This window comes from Eimeria necatrix, genomic scaffold (assembly GCF_000499385.1).
Source record: "Eimeria necatrix Houghton genomic scaffold, Enh_scaff521, whole genome shotgun sequence".
Taxonomy (NCBI): domain Eukaryota; phylum Apicomplexa; class Conoidasida; order Eucoccidiorida; family Eimeriidae; genus Eimeria; species Eimeria necatrix.
Window position 1 is genome coordinate 475 of NW_013654394.1, and position 23,160 is coordinate 23,634.

The window sequence follows — 23,160 nt, forward strand, 5'->3', positions numbered from 1 at the left end:
GACATCTAGACGGATTTACAAATACAGATATAGACAAAGATACATATACACATATAAATGCCAGTACGACTAAATAAATAAATATACAGCTATGCACATGCATACAGATACGGATGTCCATGCAGCTGTTGCCACAGGTCTAGGTACAGATATGCATGTACGCATTTCGGTAAAGCCATGAAGCTATAGATTTATAAACACAGGTAAGAATATGAAAGCTGACAAAAATAAACTACTGCACCTAGTTGAGAGTAAGACACAAAAGGCGTATCCATATGCATCGGCCTTTATAAGTTCAAGCACAAGCACTTCGCGCGAAAACAGCACCGGCAGGAAGGTACTCTTAAAAACCGAACTTCACGAAGCAGGAAAAGAAAAAAATAGAAGTGTAACACAAGTCTTATGGGAAAAGAGTTGAAAATAAAGATAAAATAGGAAGAAAAGACGAAACAAAAGGCGAAAAAACGGGCTGCTAGTGGCGCGAAGTCCCACGTGCTCTCCCTCCTTGACCACGTCCGCCTTGCTCAAATCCAGCATATAATCCCCGGTGGGAACTTCGTCAGTGGCAACTCTGTAAAGCGCCTTGGGTTCGAAGAAAAGGCAGGGGTTTTCGTCTCGGATGCAGCTCAGCAGCAGCCCCTTGGCCTGGTAGGGGCCCCTCGGGATCACAATCTGAACAGCAGCAGCAGCAAAAACCGCCAGCAGCAGCTGCCCTTTCTCGCAACTCAGCTGTCAAACGCTTCCAAACACGCACTGAGAGATAGGGTTTAGGGTTTAGGGTTTGCAGCTGGAAGGCGATGCCGCTCCCAGGAAGCCCGCAGCCTCGCCTGGCATAGCGTTTAGCTGTAGGGCTTATGGATTTGGACTTAGGATGTAGGATTTACTTTAAGTCCTGCTGCATGCGCAAAGAATGCCTCCGGAGACTGGGAGTGGTAGAGCCCTCCGTGGCCCACAGCGCCCCAGGAAGACCTGAAAGTGACTTTCCCGCAGTTCCAGTTGTTGCCGCTGCGGTAACGGAACTTGGCGGCTTCGTTTACGATCTGCAGCAAAGCACCGAGCAAACTGCTGCTGCCGGTAGCTCTGCGAGGCCCCCTGGACCAGTGGACCACTGGCCCACTGGTGCATAGACCTCTAGGCTGGGGAGCAGCTGCTCAACCCACTAGTGGAAAGCAGCCCGGGCGCTGCTCAGCGGAGGAGCCAAACAGCAGCCGACAAGCCAATCTTAATGCCAAATCGGCAACGGAAATGCACTAATTTATTTTTGAGGCTTTTAATCCTCTCTTTCGCGTAAAAATCCGACAAAAAAAGAAGATAGAATGCACTGCGGTGGTCGGAAGTTCACCCACAAATGCCGCGGTAGGGAGCCGCAAACACTATACTAATCTATCAGATTGAATAAACAGATTTCGAAGAATCCAGAAGATCAATTTACTATTCGGTTGTGAGAGTGGCATAAGAGAAGAACTCTAGCTCGTCGTTTGCAGCCCCATCAACACATTAACGAGCTGACAAGCAGGTGGTGCAGCAGAAAAACGGGACAAAAGTAAAGAAAGAAACCATTTAATTGATAAATATAAGTTGCATATGTCTAATCAGTGTTTTTCAAACACGTTTTGGCTAGTAATTCGCTCTTACTTGGTCAAACGCGGGGAAGATGTAATCCCCAAACTGAATTTCAGCAATTGCGGTGTAGCCCACAGCAGCCATGCCCACAGCCATACCGGCGATACCCTGCAAGAGGATAACAAAACCGACAGCAAATAAATAAATGAATAAATAAATAATAAACAGGTGGACAAATGGATGTAGGAGGCAAATAAAAAGATGAAATCTTTCTCTGGCCAAGCAGTTGGACTCTGTCTTTCCACTTCCCAGTCGAATTTCAACGAGTTAATTCGGTGTAACAGTTTACCAAATTTAACTCAAGTGCGAAATTGCAAATCATTAAGCTTAAGTCCCCAATTCATATTTGCCCATCTAATTACCGCCATCTGCTTTGTGTTCCCAGTTTATTTGCTCTCCATTTATTTATTTTGCGTTTATTTATTCAATTATAATTTCTCGACAACGCAAAGAAGTACAAAACCCGTTGGACGAAATGTTCGTGAAAAGCGCGCAGACGCGCAGAACCTCACTTAAGCAATTCATGAACTAACTGGCTTACAAGTCAAAAACGTAATTAAGTGCTCAGCAGCTCGACCGACAAACTAATTAATTATTTAAATACTTAATTTTAAATCATTTATAAACGAATTTGTTCCTCTTACCTGCTCTGAAAGCGGGGTATTGAAGACCCTGTGGTGCCCAAATTTGTCTCGCAGGTCCACCGAGCAGCGGAAGACTCCCCCAAAAGCAACATCTTCCCCGAAAACGCATGCCCTGGACAAAGTAGAGTGCAAATAAATAGATAAAATAAAAGAAATAGAAATATATTACAATAAATAAACAAATAAATGTAAGTGGGTGAATGAAACAGGCTTTATTTGTGGCCAAGTAATAGACGAGAGCGTAACGGCTTCAGGAATGCAGTCAGTGGGCTGCAAACGCGGCATCCGCTATTGCCTCAAAAAGATGAAAAAGTAGAAAATACGAAAAATTATATAATTTAAATACAATTAAAAGAAATGTGCCTAACTGGCCTTGCACAGGGCAGCCACTTCGCCAACAAGCACTTGGCCAACTAAGACGCGAGAAAAAGCAAGAAAAAAGTATCTTTACTTCGTCACGGGCGCCGCACAGATGTGGCGTCTATGCATGTAATTAAATTCATTAATATATCCTCAAATACAGTAAAATATGCTTGTTAATAGATGGCCTTCATAAATGCATGCAAGTTCAAGAACAAATGCACACCAATCAACTGAAAGCCGCCTTTATCTCCCCCGAATTCTTCAGAAACCGAATCAAACAAACAAAACCCCCACGTGTACGTACACCTTAACAAGTGAAAATTGCCCACAGTGACCCTTTAAGCAATCGTTGGACTCCTATACATGATTGGAATGGCGCAGCACGAGCAGCAGCAGCAGCAGCAGCAGCAGTCGCTGCTGCAACAGCAGCAGCAGCCGTGGCAGACGCAGTGGAGCTTTCTTTTATCGCTACCTCTGCAGATGCGGCTGTTGGCGCTGCATGCTGGGCGGCTGCTGCTGCTGCTGCTGCTGCGTCTGCTGCCGCTGCTGCTGCGTCTGCTGCTGCTGCTGGAGCACTTACGTGGGGTCTGTCTCCAGAGCAATGTGCATGGCGGAGTTGATGGCCGTGAAGAGATTCATGCTGGTGGTGGGGCCGTGGTCAGGCCTGGGGGAAGTGGACGTGCGGCAGGCAACTGTGAGGTCAGTGCCGGGGCCGTGGGCAAAGCCACGTTTCTGAGAGCCGTTGGGGCCCCATGTTGCGTGCAAGGGCACAGAAGCCAGAGACGGGGCCCTGAAAGCGGCTAGGGGGCCCCTGTTGAGGCGGACCCTGCTCAGGGGAGCTGGGGTCAAAAGAGAGAGAAAACGAGAGGCTGCGTGCGGCGCCATGCTCGGATTCCGGCGCTGTGTGCAGCTACAAGCCCAAAAAAGCAAAAGAAATGAAGGGGTTCACTTTATTCGTCTGTTAAACGAATACTTGGGCTGCGCGCACACCTGAAAACTGCTCGCGACCGAGCCCAACACGCAGCAGACAGGAGGAGCCCCAGCAAGGACTCCCAGGGAACTAAGAAACAAATAATTGGCTAATTTTGGGTCCTAATCATCAAACCTACACGTAACACCTTAACTGATATTATTCTTACTTTCTGTGCTCTGTTTAGCTCATAGAACGACTGCGGCCGCGCTGCAGCTACGCCGCCGCTGCGTCGGCTGCTGCTGCTGCGGCTGCTGCTGTTATAGGCTGTGTGGACGTCTCATTCGTCTATAACTTATTTTTCTATGCATATAGCCATTTTAATTAATTTTATGCTTATGAATAAGGAGTTAAGCGTTTCTGGCGCCACCCTGGGGCCCCCCACCGTCAGCATGTGGCAATTCATAATCAATTGACCTGTGGTATACTCCCAGTTATAGGCCTGCTAGGTGTGCTGCCTTGAGCAATCACATGAATATTGGAGTAATTCTTGTGCATGGTTACGGCCTACTCACTCTAATGCAACTCTGAATGGCCCACAGTGGTGTAGGGCTTCAAGGGCCTCGATCGCCTATTTCGGCCCCAGCACAGGAATGCATTTAGTTGCTAAAACCAACGCAGTTGACTCGAGAGCGTCTGTTGTGCACCATAGTTTACAAAAGAGGCTTGATTTTATAACGAAGTCTGTGAGAGGCTGGCCCCCTATCGATTCCTCCGTACATTTGTGTGTAGAGCTAGCGCTTTCCCACGGGGAAGACTTCTATAAGGCTACAGAATAAGTGAATTCCATAGACAAAACAATGCTGTAGAATAGCCGGCACAGATCAGACATCCATGAGCCTCAACAACAACTTCATCAGGATCCATGGAGGCCCCTCAGTAAGGCTCTCAGCAGCAATTCAGAGCGTAGCGCCTGTTTTTCGGCTCAAGCACAAATATTTCCCTATGCATTAAAGGCTCACAGAATAGTAAAAAACTGAACTGAACAGTAAAGAAGTGAGTGGGCTGATGCTGGCATCCAGAAGAAACTGGGGTTGCCTGACGGCTTTTGTGGCAATATATCGTGAAGTCCTCGCAGCTCCTTTTGCAACCCCCAATAAGAAAACCATTGACTCAGGCCTCAGCAGCCCCACTATATATTTCAACTATTTGTTTACTTCTTTTCTGGCTAGGCGTAATGGTATTTATTGCTCCGTAGCATCTTTAACTGTTTGCTTGGCAGAAAAACTCATTGCCTCCTTTAAACGTTACGGAAGCACACACTAGGTGTTCACCAGAAGTCAAGTCTTTTCTCTAAGACCTCAAAATGTCTTTTCTCAGCTTTTTGAAAACCTTCCCACCGCAGAGTTCCCCTATACATGAACACACTAGGCCTTAGGCTTACCTGCACTTTAAAAACACTCGCGCACGCCGCTGCAATGGACTCCGGCTCATTGACTGGGAGCCACCGCTCTGGTGTTTCCACTAATATAAATCTACATAAATAATCGAGAAGCAAATGTCCTGTGGACGTCTGCCTTTTGTTGACGAGAAGTTCTGCGAAACGAGTGGAGTGGCCCATGAAGATCAAAAAGATATTCACAGCGCCGTAGGCTCGAGGCATTGGGTCAGTTAGCTTCATGGCCCTCCAGATTTTACTTAAATACCGTCGCGAAGTAACACCGCTGGGCTAAACAGCGTCGACTTCCCGTATCATTAGCCATTCTGTGGCAAAGTTTGCCTGCCCTGCCTACGATAATTGTCGTTTTCACCCCTAAAAGCAGTTGCGTGCTCTTATATTTACCTCTTTGTGCACGGACTAATGGTGCTGTTCCCAGCAGGCACGCAGCTATCTGTCTGAAGAATGAACGCCCCGACGGAGAGGCCATCGATATGCTAGGATGCCAAGCAAGTAGAGTATTACTCAAGCAAAGCATTTACTCATCCAGGACTCGCCAGCCTTATCAGCACAAGCTTGTGGCTTGAAATCAGCTAGTTGGAGGCGTAAAAACGCAGAAGAAACGGGGATATCGCTGCGTGGTTTGAAAGACAATGAAAGCGGCTATAAACTGCGCGTACGACAGTGGGAAATCGTGCTATTTGCACATAAGGCACATCCAGAGCCAAGAGTACTGTTCAAGTTTCACTGCGTCTTTGTTAGGACTGTGTAAACGGCTGCAAAAGCAAATAAGGTATTAAAGCCCGCGCTTCTCAAGCTGTCACAGGGTGGGACCCAAGGCGTGCGATTTTCCTCTGTAGTCTAATTAATGGTTAAGTAGGGTGCCTGAGGTCACTTTCTGGCTTGAAGGGCTAAAATGGCTCCGCACTAACGAATCCTCTGAACTGCTTGAGCCATTATACATGCTTTGGGAGAAAAACACCAACATGGCATTATACTGCTGGAGCCAACCCCACTGGTCTGAAAAAGTACGAAAGAACCCAGCTGCCTATTGGCTCACGGGGATACCTTTTATGAGGCTGCAGCTCTGCCACAGCCTCAGCACAACATGAAAATAATGCCACGAAATGGGTCGCTAAGCTTTCACCCTTGTACGATTCATGGCCATAATGTAGTTTTGCTTTAGCCATCTGAGAAGCTGGGTAAGCAGCTCCTAAGAACATGCCCATCAAGTTGACAAATTCAGCTGGTAAGTTGTGTGCAAGGCATTTCCAAGGCCGCTGCTCTTTTCTCAGCTGCGAATAAGGCTTTCTCTTGTCAAAACAGAAAGGTTGAATGCCTTGGAAGGCATCGAGCGCCTGACTAATGTGTAGCGCGGAACACTATAAAATAGCCCATAAACGGCTTTTCACGGTCATAGAATTCAAAAATGTAGTAACTAGCATTAATTATCATGCAGAGAGACTTAATATTTAGGACATCGGGCTCTGCAGCTACGCCCAGGGTCTCGGGCAGGCAAGAGACACCGATGCTGCACGCCCCACGCAGCGAAGAAGAATGATCAAAAGAGAAACAAATGTATTTCTTGAGCCTTGGACCTACAATTACGTTGTTTCGAACCTTTAAATGTTTAGGCGGTGTACTTGGCCAGCAGTGGTAGGTATAAACGTTTGTATCCAGAACACGAGAGACACACAATCGGAATGCTGGCTTTAGCTTGCGCGATGATGGCTAAGGGATAATACTAAGTAAGGTTACTGCTGTGTTTCACGAACTGTTCTGTGGACGATGCAAGGCTCAGAGTTTTAACCAGGTTTCTGCGGAGGGATGCGACCGAAGCCCACTCATAGATGTAATGCGCTGCAAATATTAGCATTTGGCCAAATTCCCCTCATTTCCTGAATCCTGCACGTTTTCAAAGCATCCTTTGAAGGAAACCGAGCGGGGCGTGGCATCATGTACAGGCCCGTGGAGCTGGAAGTCAACTCCCACATAGAGTGCCTGCTGAGCAGCGGTCGCCTCCCATGGTGTGCATTCAACTTCAACACAACTAATTATGCGGTTTATTCTGATAGCAGTCTTATTTGGGTGTCGGGTGTATCCCAAGCTGCGCTGAGGGAGCTGCAGCGCAGCTGCTGTGTAGCTGGAGCTAGAGAACTGCGAGGAAGACAGGTGAAATCACCAGCAACTAATTGGTGCAGAAACACTTAGTGGGCTGCTATTGGGCAGGATTGCCTGGTGAGGCCTAAAATGAGCACCCAAGAATCCATACATATGCCTTCAGACAAAAACCAGACGGAAATAACAATTCAGTGAGTCATAAACCCCGAGCCCTCAAGCACAGGTGAGAAACGTGACCGGTTTGTTACCTGAAATAAAGTGGCAGACAAGCCTAAGAATGCTTAGCTTCATTCCTTATATCTTGTGCAATTTTTTATGCGGCACAGAGATAAATGATGTAACAGTGTGATTTATGTATGATGCACTTGCGTATTGGTCCCTTTCATTGCAGCATGGTGGACATCATATATAATTATTTCTTCCTATTCTATCCCTGCTTTACAGAGCAAGAAAAGATCACCTATCACTATTGTGTCACAGCAGATATGTGAGCACACCCAAGACTAATAATATTATGGATACTCTAACTATTATGGCCAATAAAACTCCTTATTATTTACAGTTAATAGCGAACATTTATACATGCGAGATACGAATGGTAAAACGAAGGAAAAATGAGGACAATGACCCCTCAGCTCGACGGAATGAACGTGAAAGAATTATTGTTGCGCTTCTCAAGCTCTATGATTTACTTGCAGTGCTCCAGTGGCATAAATGTGATGAGGCTTATGCATGTTAGGGAACTTCTACACGACTGTCCAGAGCCCTAGTTTGTTGCAGCAGCAAACAGCAATAAGTACACACTCATGAGGGAACACCCACATTGGGAAGGTTGCGTTCATCCAAATGTTATGGGGAAGCTGCTTTCATCTTACTATTTTGTCTGTCACTACCTCTTCATGGTAATTCACGAAATTCTGTTGCTTCCACAAGTTATTTATAATGTAATTAAGCGTTTTTTAGCCATCCCAGGCAAATTGGTACCGTTGACACGCAGCACGATGGCCCATGCGCGCAAATGACTTCAGGGAGTTTCGTGGATATGAAACGGCCTGTGGTACCTCTAGTGGCTGCACAAGTGCAATGTGGCCAAGAGCTCTTTGGTGTGCAGTACACTCGTTTCACAAGTCCAAGTTTGGCTTCTGGATCATAGAGAGGCGGGGCCAGCCTGCCCTCGTATTGGAGCAAGAGCGAGGCTCTTGGCAACACAAAGTGTTGGGAGCTAAAAACGAATTGTATTGAGAGTTGCCGTTGTTGCACAATGTTTTCCGGCGATTCGTGCAAGGGGTTTTGACCTCTGCAACCAAATACTAACCTAGTTGGGAACTATGGAGGCTTTCTCTCTTGAAAGAGAATTATGACCGTTGTAGAGACTTGTCCATATCACTTAGAGCAAAACCACTATGGGAACTTTGGAGGCTTTCTCTCTTGAAAGAGAATTATGACCGTTGTAGAGACTTGTCCATATCACTTAGAGCAAAACCACTACAAAGTAGCGGCCTAAGTTACATCTGAGTGAACGCTCTTCGCAGATGTTCCGCGCGGGTATGGTGAAGTCCCGACTAAACTGGTTTGCCCACTTTTCTGTTTCCCTTTATGTTGTCTCGTAGTTAAGGTATTTTGGCACTAACCGTTGCAGCTCTCGGCTTTTTGCCAGATTCTGTTTCAATTTGTCGAAGTCTTACCTGTGCCGTGTTGAATGGATCCCGTAAAGCACACATGCAAATGGAATGTCACACTGCGGAGTTCGGGACGTTGTTTGTTCATGAAACGGGGTGCAAACTGTGGGCGTGTAACTTCTATTGATGAAACACATTTTCGAGGATTTGGGAACAACTGTTTACTATTTGAGGCCTTGCATTTGCCGACGTCGTTGAGGGCAAAAGGCCTAGGGAAAACCGTCTGGTGGAAGTCGACGAAATGTTGAATGCGTTGCGGGCATGAACAACAAGTCCAAGGCTCACCCGGCAGTGCTGCTGTTTGATACGCATGCTAATGCACAGCTAGCTGGAGCAAAAAGCCAAGAGCTCAGCCAAGACTATGCCGTGCACCCAGTGCGTAAACTCTTGCTCGTAAATCGTGTACCCAAGCACTCTACCACCGTCGTAAGACCGTTTGAGCTGCTCTGATAGTGTTAAGGGCGATCTTATGGTGTGCTATGAAGAGCGAAGCAATGCCCAGCTGGACCGATGTTCCTTCCCCACAAGGAGCTGCTCCGTGGCTGCACCGATGTGAATGAGTGCAATAAAAAATGAGAAAAATAATACGAGGGAATGAGGCCACACAGAAAAGAACTATTAGGAGGGCTTGACGCGGCGTAGGAGGAGCTGATGCATTGGACGGCTGGTGACAGCAAATGGACAACACTTCAAACTTTGGCTTTGCAGCTTAACGCTGAAAGCGCAGTATAACAGCTCAGCACCAAGGCAGAGGGGCCCCATTAGAGTCATATTTAATTTAAATTGTATCGGAAGGCCGGATAGATTAGTGCTATCCACTGAAATAACAGTGTGTGTAATCCACTGAAATAAGGATGCACTGCCTACACAGAGGCACAACGGAACGGTGGGCAATACGCCGCGGCCAGCAGCGGTTGAAGGCAAATGTAAAGTTGCCTTCAAACTAGTTAAAGGCGGAATACAGAGACAAAGAAAAGGGTAGATGAGAGGCCTTCAGACATTATATTTTCAGAGCTGGCTACCCAGCTGGTATGTGGCTGCTGCGGGCTGTTGTGTGGTCATGGCTGCTTGTCACACCTGCTGGTAGCGCAGGGTGCCGTTCAAGGGACAATTTAGGATTTTGGGGCATAAAAGAGGAAATCTTCGGCCTTTTTATATCAAGCTCTTCACTGCTAAAACCCTGTTTGCTTTAGGATTCAACTCGGTGAGCTCCCCTCCGCCTACCGCGTCACGGTGTGGGTTTGAAGGCGGCAAAGCGCGATGGTGCGCTGTTACGCCAGTTGAGGGCTCTTCCCTTTGGTGTTTCACTTGATTTATATTTTGGTTTAGTCTCTGAAACAGTTCGTAAGCGGACTGGACCCAGGCTGCACGCAGGGTAGATAGAGCCGGAAGCGGTTTGTTCAGCCCTTCAGCTCGTTGCGCCGTAAGCCGTGTCTTCAGCTGATAAGTGCATCTTGTGTCGCCTCTGGCTCTCTACAACTTCTTTTTATTCCGTGTCTCACACTCGCGGCGCTTTTGAGACCCGTCCAGGCCCCCCCCTACCTGCCTTCCTGCCCTTACTGATCATTCTTGAACTTGAACGAGGGCAATACCGCCCGCGATACCCCACCTGAGAGCCCAGCTAGCTGTTCCGGAGTTTCTTTGCTATATTCTGATCCACGGGCAGGCCTTTAGGCCACTTAAAGGGCCAAGGGGGCGGCGAGGCAGCGGGCCAGGAATGCCTGTGGGCCGCTCTGGGCACATTGCCTTCTGTGGGCGCTTGGCGAGTTTCTGTGTTGTGCCTGGGCTCTCTGTGCTAGAGGCTTGTTTTGAGTGCTGTGAAAAGTGCATTTGATGCATGCATGCGCCCCGGCTGCCTTCCCTGGCCGCTGTCGCGGCTCTTCCTGCGGGGATTGGTTTCTTTCCTTCACGATGGCTTTGTTCCCTGTGTTCCGGACTTCTCCGATTCGCATCCTCAACGCAGAGCTGCCGAAAGCGGGACTCTTTTGCTGCTGCCCCCGAGCGGCCGCGCCCCATTCTGTCTTTGCTGCTTTTGCTTGTGGTGCTGCTGCAGATCAAAGTGCATGCGAAGAGCGCCACTGTTGGAGCCATCCCCGCGAGGATTGACGATGAACGACCGTGAGGGTCATCGCCTGTGAGTTTCTCTCTCGTATTCTTTCGTTTAGTGGCTCTTTGCGCGTTTCTAGTTCAAGTTGGCTGCACGCGGCTGCGACCCGGTACTATTCGTGGAAAGCTGCGGCGAAACAGCCTTCACTTTGTCTGAATTTTCAAAGTTTATTATTTAAATTGTGTTGCATGCAGAGATGGGCTTACGTGGAAGCGAGAATCCCTAGATGGCGACCTGCGAGCAGCAGGCCGACGCAGGGAAGCCTATGGGTCTCAGCCGCAGTACCCGATGGGCGTGGCTCGAGCAGGGGATATGAACATCAGCAGCAGCAGCAGCAACAGCAATGCGAACACCAGCAGCAGCAGCAGCAACGGCTTCCGCAGGTTCGCCCCTGCAGCTCACGCCTCCAGTGCTGATGTGGACAGAGGCTTCGGAGCGCTGCGTTCCGGGTCTGCGCAGAAGCCCACGGGATGGTCTTCTAGCCAGAGCGTGTCTTACCCGGTAGCTTCTGCTGCTTCTGCTGCTGCTGCTGGCGGAGGCACTGCAGCAGCAGCGATGCAGCAGCAACGCAAAGGCCACAGCGCTGCCCCTGCAGCGTGCCCGGCGGCTCGAGGCAGCTTCTCAGGCATCCGGCGGCAGCCCCAAGCAGCGGAAGCAGCAGCACCTGCAGCAGCAGCAGCAGCAGCAGCAGCAGGACAGCAGTACCGCGGTCGTGTCCCAGGAAAGGGCCCCACGAGCCCTGTGCATGCAGAACCCACCAGTCGGCAGCCCAGCAGCCCCGGAGACGCATGCAACGGCTTTGCTGCGCTGCGGCGGGACAACAGCAGCAGCAAAGCCAGCCAGGACACTCCGGGGGGTCCCGAGGCCCCCGCCGGGCCCCGAAGGGAGGGCGTGGGGGCCCCTGCGGGGGCCCCCACGACCGCCGGGGGGGCCCCCGGGGGGGCCCCTGGGGGGGCCCCCCGGGGGGCCCCGGGGAACTCGCCCGAAACAGCTTCTGGAGGGTCTCCCGCGGGGGCCCCTGAGGGGCCCCCAGCCCTCGTTTGGTAGCCCCGGCGGGCGCTGACGCGGGAGGAGGAGCTTCGTCGCAGCGTGAAGTCTTTGTTGAACAAACTGACAATTGAAAAGTTTAGTGTTATTTCGGAAAAGATTGCAAACATTCTCGAGGGTTCTTTGGAAAACAACGAAGAAGTGCGGCTCATTGTGGACGCCATGATCGACAAGGCCGTCACCGAGCCCGACTGGTCAGAAATGTATGCGGACCTCTGCCAGGTGCGTCGGCCTGCTGCTGCTGCTGCTGCTGCTGCTGCTGCTGCTGCTGCTGCTGTTGGCTGTGGATTTGCTGCTGGTGGGGATTTGGGGTGGGCTTTTGCTGCTGGTGGGTGTGTGCGCGTCCGCCCTTGCTGCTGCTGGCGTTGTTGCAGCATGCTTGCATCGTAGGCTGCTGCTGCTGCTGCTGGATTTAAGTGAATTTCTGCTGCTGCTGCTGCTGCTGCTGCTGTGGCGTATGCAGCTGCTGCAGTGGCGCAGCGTGGCGCCCTACGGCGACCCCGAAACGATCAGGAAGACTGCGTTCATGTTGAGTCTTTTGACGAGAATTCAGGAGGAGTTCGAGGCGATGCCGTCGTGAGTTTTATTTCAATTCAATTCATCAGACTTTTCCACTTTTTCTCACTTGCAATCCGCCTGCAGAGGCTACTGTGCTGGAAGCATGAGCATCCGCCGCCGCTGCTGCTGCTGCTGCTGCTGCTGCTGCTGCTGCAGTGTGTTGCAGCCGCGGGTGTGCGGGAGCGCGGAGGAGCAGCAGCAAGAAGAGGCTCGGCTGAAGCGGCGGGTGATGGGAGTTGTGAAGTTGATTGGAGAATTATTTCATCGGAAACTCTTGGGATTCAAAGTGGTCAACGATGTTGTTGTGGAACTGGTGATGCGCAGCGAACAGCCAGACGAACACCTCGTCGAGTGCTTCTTGCAGCTCATCGCCACTGTCGGTGAGGCCAACTTTCTTTTTGAACTCTTCCTTTTTTTTATTTTGTCTAATCTACTCTTTTTGAACACTTCCATTTCTGTTTTTGTCTAATCTGAGTCCAACTAATCCTTTTGAACACTTCCATTTTTGTTTTTTGTCTAATCTACTCTTTTTGAACACTTCCATTTTTGTTTTTGTCCAATCTGAGTCCAACTACTCTTTTTGAACAGTTCCATTTTTTGTTTTTTTGTCTATGAATCCAAGTACTCTTTTTGAACACTTCCATTTTTTATTTTGTCTAATCTGAGTCCAACTAATCTTTTTGAACACTTCCATTTTTTTTTGTCTAGGCTGAGTCCAACAAATCTTTTTGAACACTTCCATTTTTTTGTCTTTTTTTGTCTAACCTGAGTCCAACAAATCCTTTTGAACACTTCCATTTTTGTTTTTTGTCTAATCTTCGCCGCTTTGTCTTCCTGTGCCGCCGCGCCGCGGCGCCTGTTTCCTTTCTGCAGCTCTCGCAGCTACATGCTGGTCAATTTCTCGGTCTTTTGCCGGGAGTTTGCTAATTAATTCTTTTCGATTTATGTCTTTAACTTTATTATTGTCTTTTTGTTGTCTGATCTATTTCGTCCTCCTTGGAGTCACTTGTTTGGCCTCTGGCGCGCCCCGGGAATCAACGCAGCCTTGCAGTGTGCCTGTTCCACTCTGTTTCTGTTCTATTGGGCTTCTATTACTTCTTCATCTGAGTTTTTTTATTAATAATTCGTCTTTTATATTCTTATACTTCGTTTCGTCCTCTCACTCGTGTGAGATGAGCAAATTCTGCAGCTGCCGCGGCACTTGTGCAAATGGGGTCCCACCTCAATACTTTGCAGATATGCGAATTGTAAATATTCTTAACTCTTCGTCTGTGGATGAGATTTTATGGCTTCATATGCTTATACACTTCATGTACACACATATTTATCGAAATATGGTGCAATGAATATATATATTTACGTGTGTGTGTAAGAAGGCTAGCACGGCAGAACAAAGCTTGCTGTGGCAGCAGCAGCAGCCGCGCAGCAGAGGGCAGCTGCTTTATTATTTTTTCTGTGTTTATGAATTGTTTGTTCAGGTTACTTCATTGATCAAAATCCGAAACTGAAGATTGTGCTGGACAGTTGGTTTGGGCGTTTGCGGGAACTCCAAAGCAAAAGCTGCTACTCCAAGAGGATCAAATGTGTTATTCAGGTGAAGCTGCCTCCTTATTCATCTACTTTTGGCTTTTTGTACATTTCTTTATTCATTTTTTTGTCTATTTATCCAGTTGCTGACCGTTCCTAAGACTATTCTGTTTCTTCTATTTCTGGTACTTTATATTTTCTGAACGAACGGAAGAAATAGAGAATATAAGCCTTTTTTTTCGTTCTTTTGTTCGTTCCTGGGAAGTTCCTTTATTTATTCTTCTTTTGCTTAATTGTATTTTGTTTTATTTTTGATTTTCCTTTTCCAGGACACTATTGATATGCGGCGGGCGGAATGGCGCAAAAAAATTCACAAGGAAAGAGCCAAGGCCTTGGACGCATTGCATGACCAAGTGAGATAAAAAATCGGCAATTGAATCAGTGGAGTTAATTAAAAAATAAATAAAATAATTAACAATTGAAGGATTCAAAAATAGAAATAAACCAATAATTGGAATGAATGGGGGAAACGGAGGATTAATTGGTACTAAAGAATGGCCGGCGGTTGGGCTTGGCGCCGAAGCAGTGTTGAAAGTTGAACATGAACGAAGTAGTATTTATTGATCCATTCATGCCTCTTTTCCTTGACTATCCCGTTAAATAAGAATTAATGAATTAAGAAGTAAATAAACTAATTTGTTTGGCTGATTTAATGTCCGTTTTCAGCTTGAGACAGAAGAAGTGCTGGGCGGAGCTGTGCACGCGGCGCAGTATGGAAACATAATTGTAGTGGGGGAGAGGACTAATTTGGTGGGTTTCTTTCTTTTCAAATTGAATTTTATTTTTAATTTGTCCGGTTTTGTTTGTTTGATCCTGCCAACACTGCCTCACGTCTTCTAGAGCAAGAGTTTTCATTCATTTAGAAACGAAATTGCTTGTCTCGTCGCTTCTTGTTTATCTTTGCCGACAATTGTCTTTACTGATGCATGCATGCGTTTTCTTATTTGTATTCTCTTCTTTTATTTTGTCCCAGTTGGATTGTTCACTTTTTGTCTTTTTATTTCCGTGGCTTGTCGAGTCTTCCAGTGAAGTTCGCACAACTTGTACATAGATGCCTATTGCCTCTGGTCAAACCAATTTAATGTATATTTTTTTTAATTGTTTTTTCTTTCTATTTATTCTTTTGTTTTGCTTCAGAACGGCCAGTACTTGGATTATTTGAAGGAGCAGGAAAACAAATACCAAGAAAGAGTGAAAAACCGATTGGCCGCAGCTGCGGCGCGCGGCAGCGCAACAATGAATAAATAGATAAAATGAAATTAAATAAATAAATAGTGAATAAGCGGAAATAATTTTATTTGAGGAGTTGTTAGTGTGCAGAAATAATAGACATTTATACCAAGTGCAGCTGACGTAATTACCGCACGTTGTTTTCGTAGCAGCAGCAGCACCAACAGCTGCGGCAGCACCAGCAGCTGCTGCGGCTATCCGCAGCCTTACTTCCTTTTCACTGGGAAAGAAGTCTAGTATTTAGATAAGGTAGCAGCAGCAGCAGCAACAGCTGCTACTGCTGCTGCTGTTGTTGCTCATTTGCAACTCAACAGCAGCAACAGCACCAGCAGCAGCATCTGCTGCTGCTGGTTTTGTAGAATTTCGACCGCTGCGCCTCTGCGGCGCTTTTGTACATCAGAGGCCCAGGAGGGCCCCGAAAGTCCTCCATTATTACTGCTGCTGCTGCTGTTAGCTAGAGCAGCAGCAGCAGCAGCAGCAGCAGCAGGCGGCAGTTGTAAGGAATACAGAATTTGTTCTGTGTTCCACGGCTGCAGCAGGGGCGCGGTGTGAGGGCATTTGCTGCTGCCGACAGCTCTTGCTGCTGCCAAAACAGCAAAAAGAAACGGCTGACAAACTCAGAAAAGCCTCGTCAAAGTTTATTGCTTCCAGCGTTGCTTTAACTATCAGGGTTTAGGGTTTAGGGTTTGGGGTTTAGGGTTTATCTAGGGGTTAGGGTTTAGGGTTTAGTTAGGAGCCGAAGGAGGCTGTGCTCTTGCTGGCAGTTACGCTGGCAAGCTAGCTAGTTATGGGGCGCTAGTTGAGCCAGCTAGCTAGCTAGCTGGCAAGTGACTAGCAAGCTAGCCACCTGGGCTTCCGCGTCGCTAGCTAGCTAGCCAGCTATCTAGCGAGCTAGCTCCCTGGCTGGGCATCTGTGCCGCTAGCTGGCTAGCTAGCTACCTAGCTGGCTATTTGCGTTTCTGGCTAGCTAGCTGGATATCCGGGTAGCTAGCTAGCTAGCGAGCTAGCTAGCTGGACACTCACATTGTGAGCTAGTTAGCTAGCTGGGTATTCAGATTCTCAGAGGCTAAATATCTGCGCAGGGCCAATCAGACACTGGTGCTGCTGCTGGCTTAGCCTTGGAATGGGATGTCTTGTTTCTTTTTTTAATTTTACATTTATTTGTTTGCCACTAAATGGCACATAGATGGAAACCCTAAACCCTAAGTCCTAAACCCTAAAGTGAGGGTTTAGGCCTGAACCCTGAAGACTTCTCGGGCCCTGAAGCGGCTTCTAAGGCAGTGGCTTGGGGCTGCGACTGTGGGCAGCAGCTCCAAACCCTACGCTAAACCCTAAACCCTAAACCCTAAACCCTTGTGCAGGTTTACTTGAGGGTTGCCAGAGCAACAAAAGCCCAGTAGCTGCGCGGCAGCCACTCTCTTTCAGCCCTATGCATGCAGCTTTTTGCTGCTGAGCGCAGCCGCGCGCTTACTGTTTGCTGCTTCACCAAGTTCCACAAAGGGTACTTGGGGGCCCCCAAAGGGGCCCCCAGAGGGGCCTCCAGGGGGGCCCCCAAGGGGTCCTGGGGGCCCCCTACATGCTGCTGCGTTGACCTGTGTGCTGCTGCTGTGCGGTAGAGCAATTGAGAAGTGCGGATGCACCCCGTGGTTTCTGTGCTGCAGCAGCAGCAATTGCAGCCGAAGTGATGCACTTGGTGCAGCAGCAGCAGCAGCAGCAACTGATGCTGCAGCGCAGCAGCTGGGACAACCGCTGCAGCGACGCAGCCATTGGGGGTGGACCGTTCAGCTTGCTGCTGGACAGTGCTGTTGCCAGTGCTGCCGCGTGCTGCTGCTGCTGCTGCTGCTTGCTGCAGCAAGGTCTGTATTTGCTGCTGCACTAGGCCGTGGTGCTGCTGCGCCAGCAGCAACTCCGATTGCCACTGCTGCTGCGTGTCTGCTTCTGCACTAGTAGCAGCAGCAACGCCGCCTAGGGGAATGGCCCAGCAGGGAGTTCTGCTGCTGCTGCTGCTGCTGCTGCTGTGCAAGTGCAGCAAAGCCCCTACTGTCTTGCACAGCTGCAGCAGCAGCGCCTCGCCCACAGGAAAGTACGCGCGGCCAGTTTGGCACGGGTCCACTTCCAGCTGCAGCAGCTCCTCCATAGAAAGCAAACTGCTGGCAGCAGCAGCAGCAGCAGCTGCTGCTGCTCCTGCTGGGGCAGATAGCGAGGGGAGCTGGGGGCCCTCTTGAGCTTTACCCTCCATCTCATTCTGCTGCTTCTCGCTGCTGCTGCTGCTGTTCTTGCTGCTGCTGCTGCTGCTGCAGTGCCACGGGTCTTGCATCAGCGCTGAGTCCACGAGCCGGGCAGCCAGGGCATCGATCTCGAGAGCCTGCCCGCTGTGCTGCTTCTGCTGCTGCTGCTGCTGCTGCTGCAGCTCTGGCTGCAGCACGGGCTGCGGCACTAGCGCCTCGACAGACACAGCAGCAAAACCGAGAGGGTTCGCCACAGCCTCAGCAAATGCAGCAGCAATTAGAGCCATGTGGCTGTCGGGGCACAGCAGCAGCTGCTGCTGCGCCCACAGAGCGCACTGCGCCCAGCAGCCTGCTGCTGCAGCAGGAGTTGCCGGAGCAGCAGCAGCAGCAGCTGCTGCTGCTGCTGCAGCAGACGCGTGCGTCGGTTGTGGGTCGTCCCATTTCTGGGCAGTGGGCGTCCTTTCCTTGTCTGCTGCTGCTTCGGCAACTGCAGCAGCAGCAGCAGCAGCAGCAGCAACGCTGGCCTCGACCTGGCTGCATGCACTGCTATAAACTGAAAAACAGGCTAAGACCCTAAGACACAATTGCTGCAAAGCACTTTCTGTAAGACACAGGGCCTCAGAAGGGGGGCCCCCCAGGGGCTCTCTGTGCATGCGCAGCACAGCGTGGGCCCCTTGGGGGGCCCCCGGTTCTTCTTCAGCTGCTGCTGCCAGGAGGGCCCCCCCCTCCTGCAGCAGCAGGCCCGCAGCGGCGCTGCTGCTGCTGTTGCTGCTGCTGCTGTTCTCGGCAGCTGTCTCGGGCCCCAGGTGCAGCAACAGCTGCTGCGCCCGGCGGCTGCGCTGCTGCTGCTGCTGCAGCAACTTGCTGCAGCTGCTGCCCCCAGCAAAAGCTGACAAGAACTGCAGCAGCAAATTGCCCTCGGATTGGCCTCCCCGGGGCTCCACGAGTCTGAGGGTGTCGGGTAGTGCAGCAGCAGCAGCAGCAGCAGCAGCAGCAGAGCTGCAGGAACTCCCCCCCTCTCTGCTGCGGCGCAGCGGGGCACGGCTGCTGCTGCCCCCCAGCAGCAGCAGCAAACCCTCGAGACCCACAGACTCGCAGCAGCTGAAGTGGGGCCCCCCCTGCTGCAGCAGCAGCCGCTGCCGCAGCGAAGGGTAGAAGGAAGCAGGGCAGGGCCCATCCCTTGCTGGCGCTGCTGCTGCGTCTGCTGCTGCTGCTGCTGCTGCTGCTGCTGCTGGCTGCTGGCTGTCTGTGGCGGCGCTGCTGTCGCTAGCAGCAAGCTCCAGAGCGGGCAGCAGCAGGTGCAGCAGCGGCTGCTGCTGCAGCGGCAGCAAAATGCGGGTCAAGTAAGACCACAGCAGCACAGGCAGCAGCCCCGCGAGGACTCCCCTAACATAAGCGACGCACTGACACCTGGAGATGGCCAGCAGCAAGCAGGCGCGGCAGCCCGCTGCTGCTGCTGCTGCTGCTGCTGCTGGTTGTGCTGCAGCAGCAGCAGCGCATGCACTCCAAGGCAAGTCTCTCCTGTCTCTCCCTCCTCTTGAATTTGTTCGAGACAAAGAATTAACACTTAAAAACCGACGCAGAGAAGAGCTGCTCTTTCGGCTGCCCTTTGGCAGCAAACAAGCGGGCGAGCTCCCCTTGGGGGCCCCCCCTGGGGGCCCCCACACAGAAGGCAGGCCCCAGCCATTGGGGAAAGCCATGCCAGCTACGGGAGTGGGCTCGTCTGGAGGGTCAAGTGGGTACGATTCTGCTGCTGGGGGCCCCCCGGGGGGCCCCTCTGCTGCGTCGAATGGGGGGCCCCCCAGGGGGCCCCCCAGGGGGCCCCCCGGGGGGCCCCCCGGGGGGCCCCCCGGGGGGCCCCCCAGGGGGGACGGGTCAGCGCTTGGGTCCTTTAGTGCTGCTGCTTGCCAGTGAGGAGCCTCCAAAGGGTTAAGAGTTTTAAGAATGAAATCTGCTTCGTCACAGAGTTTCCAAAGAGAAGCCAGGAAGTGCAGCAGCGGGTCTTGTTCTGCTGCTGCTGCTGCTGCTGCTGCTGCTGGGCTGCTGCTGCTGCCGCTGCTGCTGCTGCTTCTGCTGCTGCTGCTGCTGCTGCAGGTGCACACCAGCAGCAGGAAGGCTGAGTAAAGCATGCTGCTGCTGCGCAGGCGGCAGCAAAAATGAAAAACTCGAAATAAAACTGACAAACAAAAATAAGAGGGGCCCCACAGCTGCCGCTCGCTGTGAGACTGCCGCCGGCTCTCCTGCACAGCGGGCACGTGGTAGGGGCAGCTGCGCGCAGCAGCAGCAGCAGCAGCAGCAGCGGCAGCAGCAGCAGCAGCAGCAGCAGCGGCAGCAGCAGCATAGAAGGGGATTCGCTTGTGTTTGTTTTCTTGCGCGTAAATCTTTGCAGCAAAAGCAAATTAATAAAATTGAAGTTTGAACAAAATGAATAAAAATATATTCAGATGAAGAAAATATGAAATATGATTTATATAATTTATAACGAGCTATACTATATGGTGCAGCGCAGCTGCTGCTGCTTTGCTGCTGCTGCTTTGCTGCTGCTGCTTTGCTGCTGCTGCTTTGCTGCTGCTGCTTTGCTGCTGGCCTTACTTGCAAAAGGCTCCTTCATTGGCTCTGGGGGCCTCGCTGGGAACCAAAAGCTGCAGCAGCAAAGAGTGGAGGTGCTGCAGCGCAGCAGAAAAGGCAATGGGATCAGTTGGGGGGAAACGCGCAGCAGCAGAAACACCCCCAGCAGCAGCAGCAGCAGCAGCAGCAGCAGCAGCAGCAGCTGGGGGGCCGTCCTGTGCTAGGGGAAGCTGCAGGCGAGTTAGTGGAAGCTCAGAGAGGGCAACAGCGCGGCAGAAGTCCTGGAACAAGAGGACGCTTCGGATTCCACTTTCTGGTCCCTGCTGCCGCCGCTGCTGCTGCTGCTGCTGCTGCCGCTGCTGCTGCTGCTGCTGCTGCTGCTGCTGCTGCTGGGGCCTTGGAAGGCCCGCTGCAGCTGATAGCTGCGCCACGCCGAGGCCAAATGCTGCTAGGGAGTGGAGGATGGCGGAGATCAGCGGATCGTCAAGTTCAGCAGCTTCGTCGCAGGGGCCCTCAGCAGCAGCGCAGGGCTCTTCCGCTGCTTCCTGCACTGGAAAGGCAGCAACTGCATGCATTTTAGTGAGTCAAATGACCCAATTGGAAACTATAAATGCCCCTGAAGAGGGCTGGGAAGGCTGGCAGCGCCGTGTCTCAGAGGCCCGCCGCACCGCAGCCGCTGGCTAACCCGCATCCCGCGCTCAATCGAGAAGAGGGACAAAAAAATCAAAAAAAGAAATGCCTTGAAATGCGGCGGACGGATATTAATGATTTTAATCAACAAAGCTGAAGTTTCCGGGAAAATAATGGGCAGCACGTGGTTCGGTACTGGGTCCTGGGTGCCTGCGCTGTTCCTAGTGGCTCGTGACTGCAAGAGCGGAGTTCGCAAGGAAATCGCCGCTGATCACCTGCGATCTCGACGCCAAATAGAATAAAATATCAATTAATTCCAGAAAAACACTTTATTTATTCTTTTGAGACAAAAAATAAGCTCCAAAAAAGGCAGTTCAACTTCAGACAACGCCGCCGCGAAGCGGGCGGCTCTGCCGACACCAGTGGGCGGTCCTCCCTCTTCTGACCGGAAAATATTCAAATAAAGCTCATAAATAAAAGAGTTATTCTTTTTAATTGCAAAAACAGAAATTATTTATTCATTTATGCAGGCGGCGGGCGCTAAGACAACGTCTTTTGTGAATCCTGCCCAGTCGCCGGGTTGCTTGCAGGTGGCCAGTTGCGACGAAAACAGGCGCGCGAGAGCTTCCGCAATTGAAAAAGGGAATTTGCATTTAAAAAACTAAAAATAAAAACATAAATTTGCATTTAAAGCACATAAATAAAATGAAAATGCTCCCCCCTGGATAAAGTCTTAGCTCCTCCCCGAAATCGGAATGACAGTAAAAGGGAAGCTCAACTTGCCTAGAGCTATCGAGCCCGCAGCGAAACTAATTCCATTTTTCCTGCTAGAACACCTAAAGGCTCAAAACCCGACTCTAAACCCTAAACCCTAAACCCTAAACCCTAAACCCTAATTCCAGCGTGGCCCGCACTCGCATTAGGCGAGACGAAGAAACCCGAAACCCCTGAAAGCTGCGAGTTCTGCTGCGTCAAAACAAGAAAAGCATTTGCTGCATTGGCTGAAGTTGCATTAAATTGTTGAACAATTCTTTTTTGAATTAAATTTATGAATTGGCAGCAAAGAATTATTCTTTTTTGGCCTTTTTCGACTTCGCAGCAGCAGAAACCTCAGCAGCAGACTCTCGAGACACTCCAATGCACTGGTCCGCCACTCTCGGCTTTTTGTGCCGTTTGTACTTTTCTATTTCCTGCTGCAGCGCCAGGAAACTCACCCCGTCGTCTATGCTCTGTCAAACAACCAGCAGCAGCAGCAGCAGCAGCAGCAGCAGCAGCAGCAGCAGCAGCAGCGGCAGCAGCAGCAGCAGCAGTCGCAGAAGTGTGGGTAAATGGGCTGGAGGGAAGACTTGGACAAAGAAATGCACAGCCACAGATGCCGGGGAAAAACAGTGACCTTCATCTGCGTCTAGTTGCTGCTGCTGCTGCTGCTGCTGCTGCTGCTGCACTTGCTACTGAGGCGCTGCTGCTGCTGCTGCATCTCGTTTTGCGGCCTGTGCCGCTGCTGTCCCTGCTGCTGCTGCTGCTGCTGCTGCTTACCCGTTTAACATTCATTAGGACCCTCATGTCGTTGGGCATTGCCTTATCCTGCAGCCGCAGCAGCAAAGGCGAGTGTTGCACTACATCAACATCTTAGGGTTTAGGGTTTAGGGTTTAGGGTTTAGTATCATCGGCTTTCCCAACCCACATACTGCACAACACACATGGTGGTACAGATGGAGAAAGGGTTTTGTTCAATTAAAATAATAAAGTTATTTATATTTTTAAATAAACAATTAAATTCATCTTAAAGGCTTTAATCATTTTAAATAATTAGCAGCAGCAGCAGCAGCAACTCCACTCAGCCTCTCCAGCAGCTAGCTAGCCAGCCAGCGACGAGCAAGCAGCAGCAGCAGCAACAACAACAACAGCAGCACGAACACCGGCAGCAGCAGCAGCGTTACCACCAGCAGCAGCTTCACCAGCAGCACTACCCGCAGCAGCAGCAGCAGCAGCCACGGCACCAGCAGCAGCAAGACCAGCAGCACTACGGGCAAAAGCAACAGCAGCAGCCTGAGCACCAGCAACTCCCGCAGCAGCAGCAGCCTGACCCGCAGCAGCAGCAGCATCCTGACCCACAGCAGCAGCAGCATCCTAACCCACAGCAGCAGCAGCAGCATCCTGACCCACAGCAGCAGCAGCAGCATCCTGACCCACAGCAGCAGCAGCAGCGTGACCCGCAGCAGCAGCAGCCTGACCCACAGCAGCAGCAGCAGCAGCGTGATCCGCAGCCGCAGCACCAGCATCCTGACCCACAGCAGCAGCCGCAGCAGCAGCCTGACCCGTAGCAGCAGCAGCCTGACCCGCAGCAGCAGCAGCCTGACCCGCAGCAGCAGCAGCCTGACCCGCAGCAGCAGCAGCAGCAGCAGCAGCAGCCGCAGCAGCAGCAGC

The 23,160-nt window shown here is 50.8% G+C and overlaps 5 protein-coding genes across 5 annotated transcripts; 3 read left to right on the forward strand and 2 right to left on the reverse strand.

The window, feature by feature from the left end:
• Positions 1 to 559: 559 nt before the first annotated feature.
• ENH_00060690 (branched-chain alpha-keto acid dehydrogenase E1 component beta chain, putative) lies at positions 560 to 3,515 on the reverse strand (the record flags this gene model as incomplete). Its single annotated transcript, XM_013581946.1, has 5 exons — positions 560 to 787; positions 885 to 1,040; positions 1,636 to 1,731; positions 2,268 to 2,379; positions 3,211 to 3,515. The coding sequence occupies 5 exons, from the start codon at positions 3,513 to 3,515 to the stop codon at positions 560 to 562; spliced, it is 897 nt and encodes a 298-aa protein (XP_013437400.1).
• A 6,980-nt stretch (positions 3,516 to 10,495) lies between these two features.
• ENH_00060700 (hypothetical protein) lies at positions 10,496 to 11,932 on the forward strand (the record flags this gene model as incomplete). The annotated part of the gene is made up of 3 exons (XM_013581947.1): positions 10,496 to 10,501; positions 10,832 to 10,896; positions 11,080 to 11,932. 3 exons carry the CDS (start codon positions 10,496 to 10,498, stop codon positions 11,930 to 11,932), a joined length of 924 nt encoding a protein of 307 aa, XP_013437401.1.
• A 162-nt stretch (positions 11,933 to 12,094) lies between these two features.
• ENH_00060710 (eukaryotic translation intiation factor, putative) lies at positions 12,095 to 15,325 on the forward strand (the record flags this gene model as incomplete). Its single annotated transcript, XM_013581948.1, has 7 exons — positions 12,095 to 12,154; positions 12,396 to 12,508; positions 12,647 to 12,870; positions 13,969 to 14,084; positions 14,347 to 14,430; positions 14,744 to 14,827; positions 15,215 to 15,325. The coding sequence occupies 7 exons, from the start codon at positions 12,095 to 12,097 to the stop codon at positions 15,323 to 15,325; spliced, it is 792 nt and encodes a 263-aa protein (XP_013437402.1).
• A 1,345-nt stretch (positions 15,326 to 16,670) lies between these two features.
• On the reverse strand, positions 16,671 to 20,678 carry ENH_00060720 (hypothetical protein, conserved; the record flags this gene model as incomplete). Its single annotated transcript, XM_013581949.1, has 2 exons — positions 16,671 to 19,623; positions 20,128 to 20,678. The coding sequence occupies 2 exons, from the start codon at positions 20,676 to 20,678 to the stop codon at positions 16,671 to 16,673; spliced, it is 3,504 nt and encodes a 1,167-aa protein (XP_013437403.1).
• A 1,192-nt stretch (positions 20,679 to 21,870) lies between these two features.
• ENH_00086430 (hypothetical protein) lies at positions 21,871 to 22,366 on the forward strand (the record flags this gene model as incomplete). The annotated part of the gene is made up of 2 exons (XM_013581950.1): positions 21,871 to 21,962; positions 22,270 to 22,366. The coding sequence occupies 2 exons, from the start codon at positions 21,871 to 21,873 to the stop codon at positions 22,364 to 22,366; spliced, it is 189 nt and encodes a 62-aa protein (XP_013437404.1).
• Positions 22,367 to 23,160: the final 794 nt, after the last annotated feature.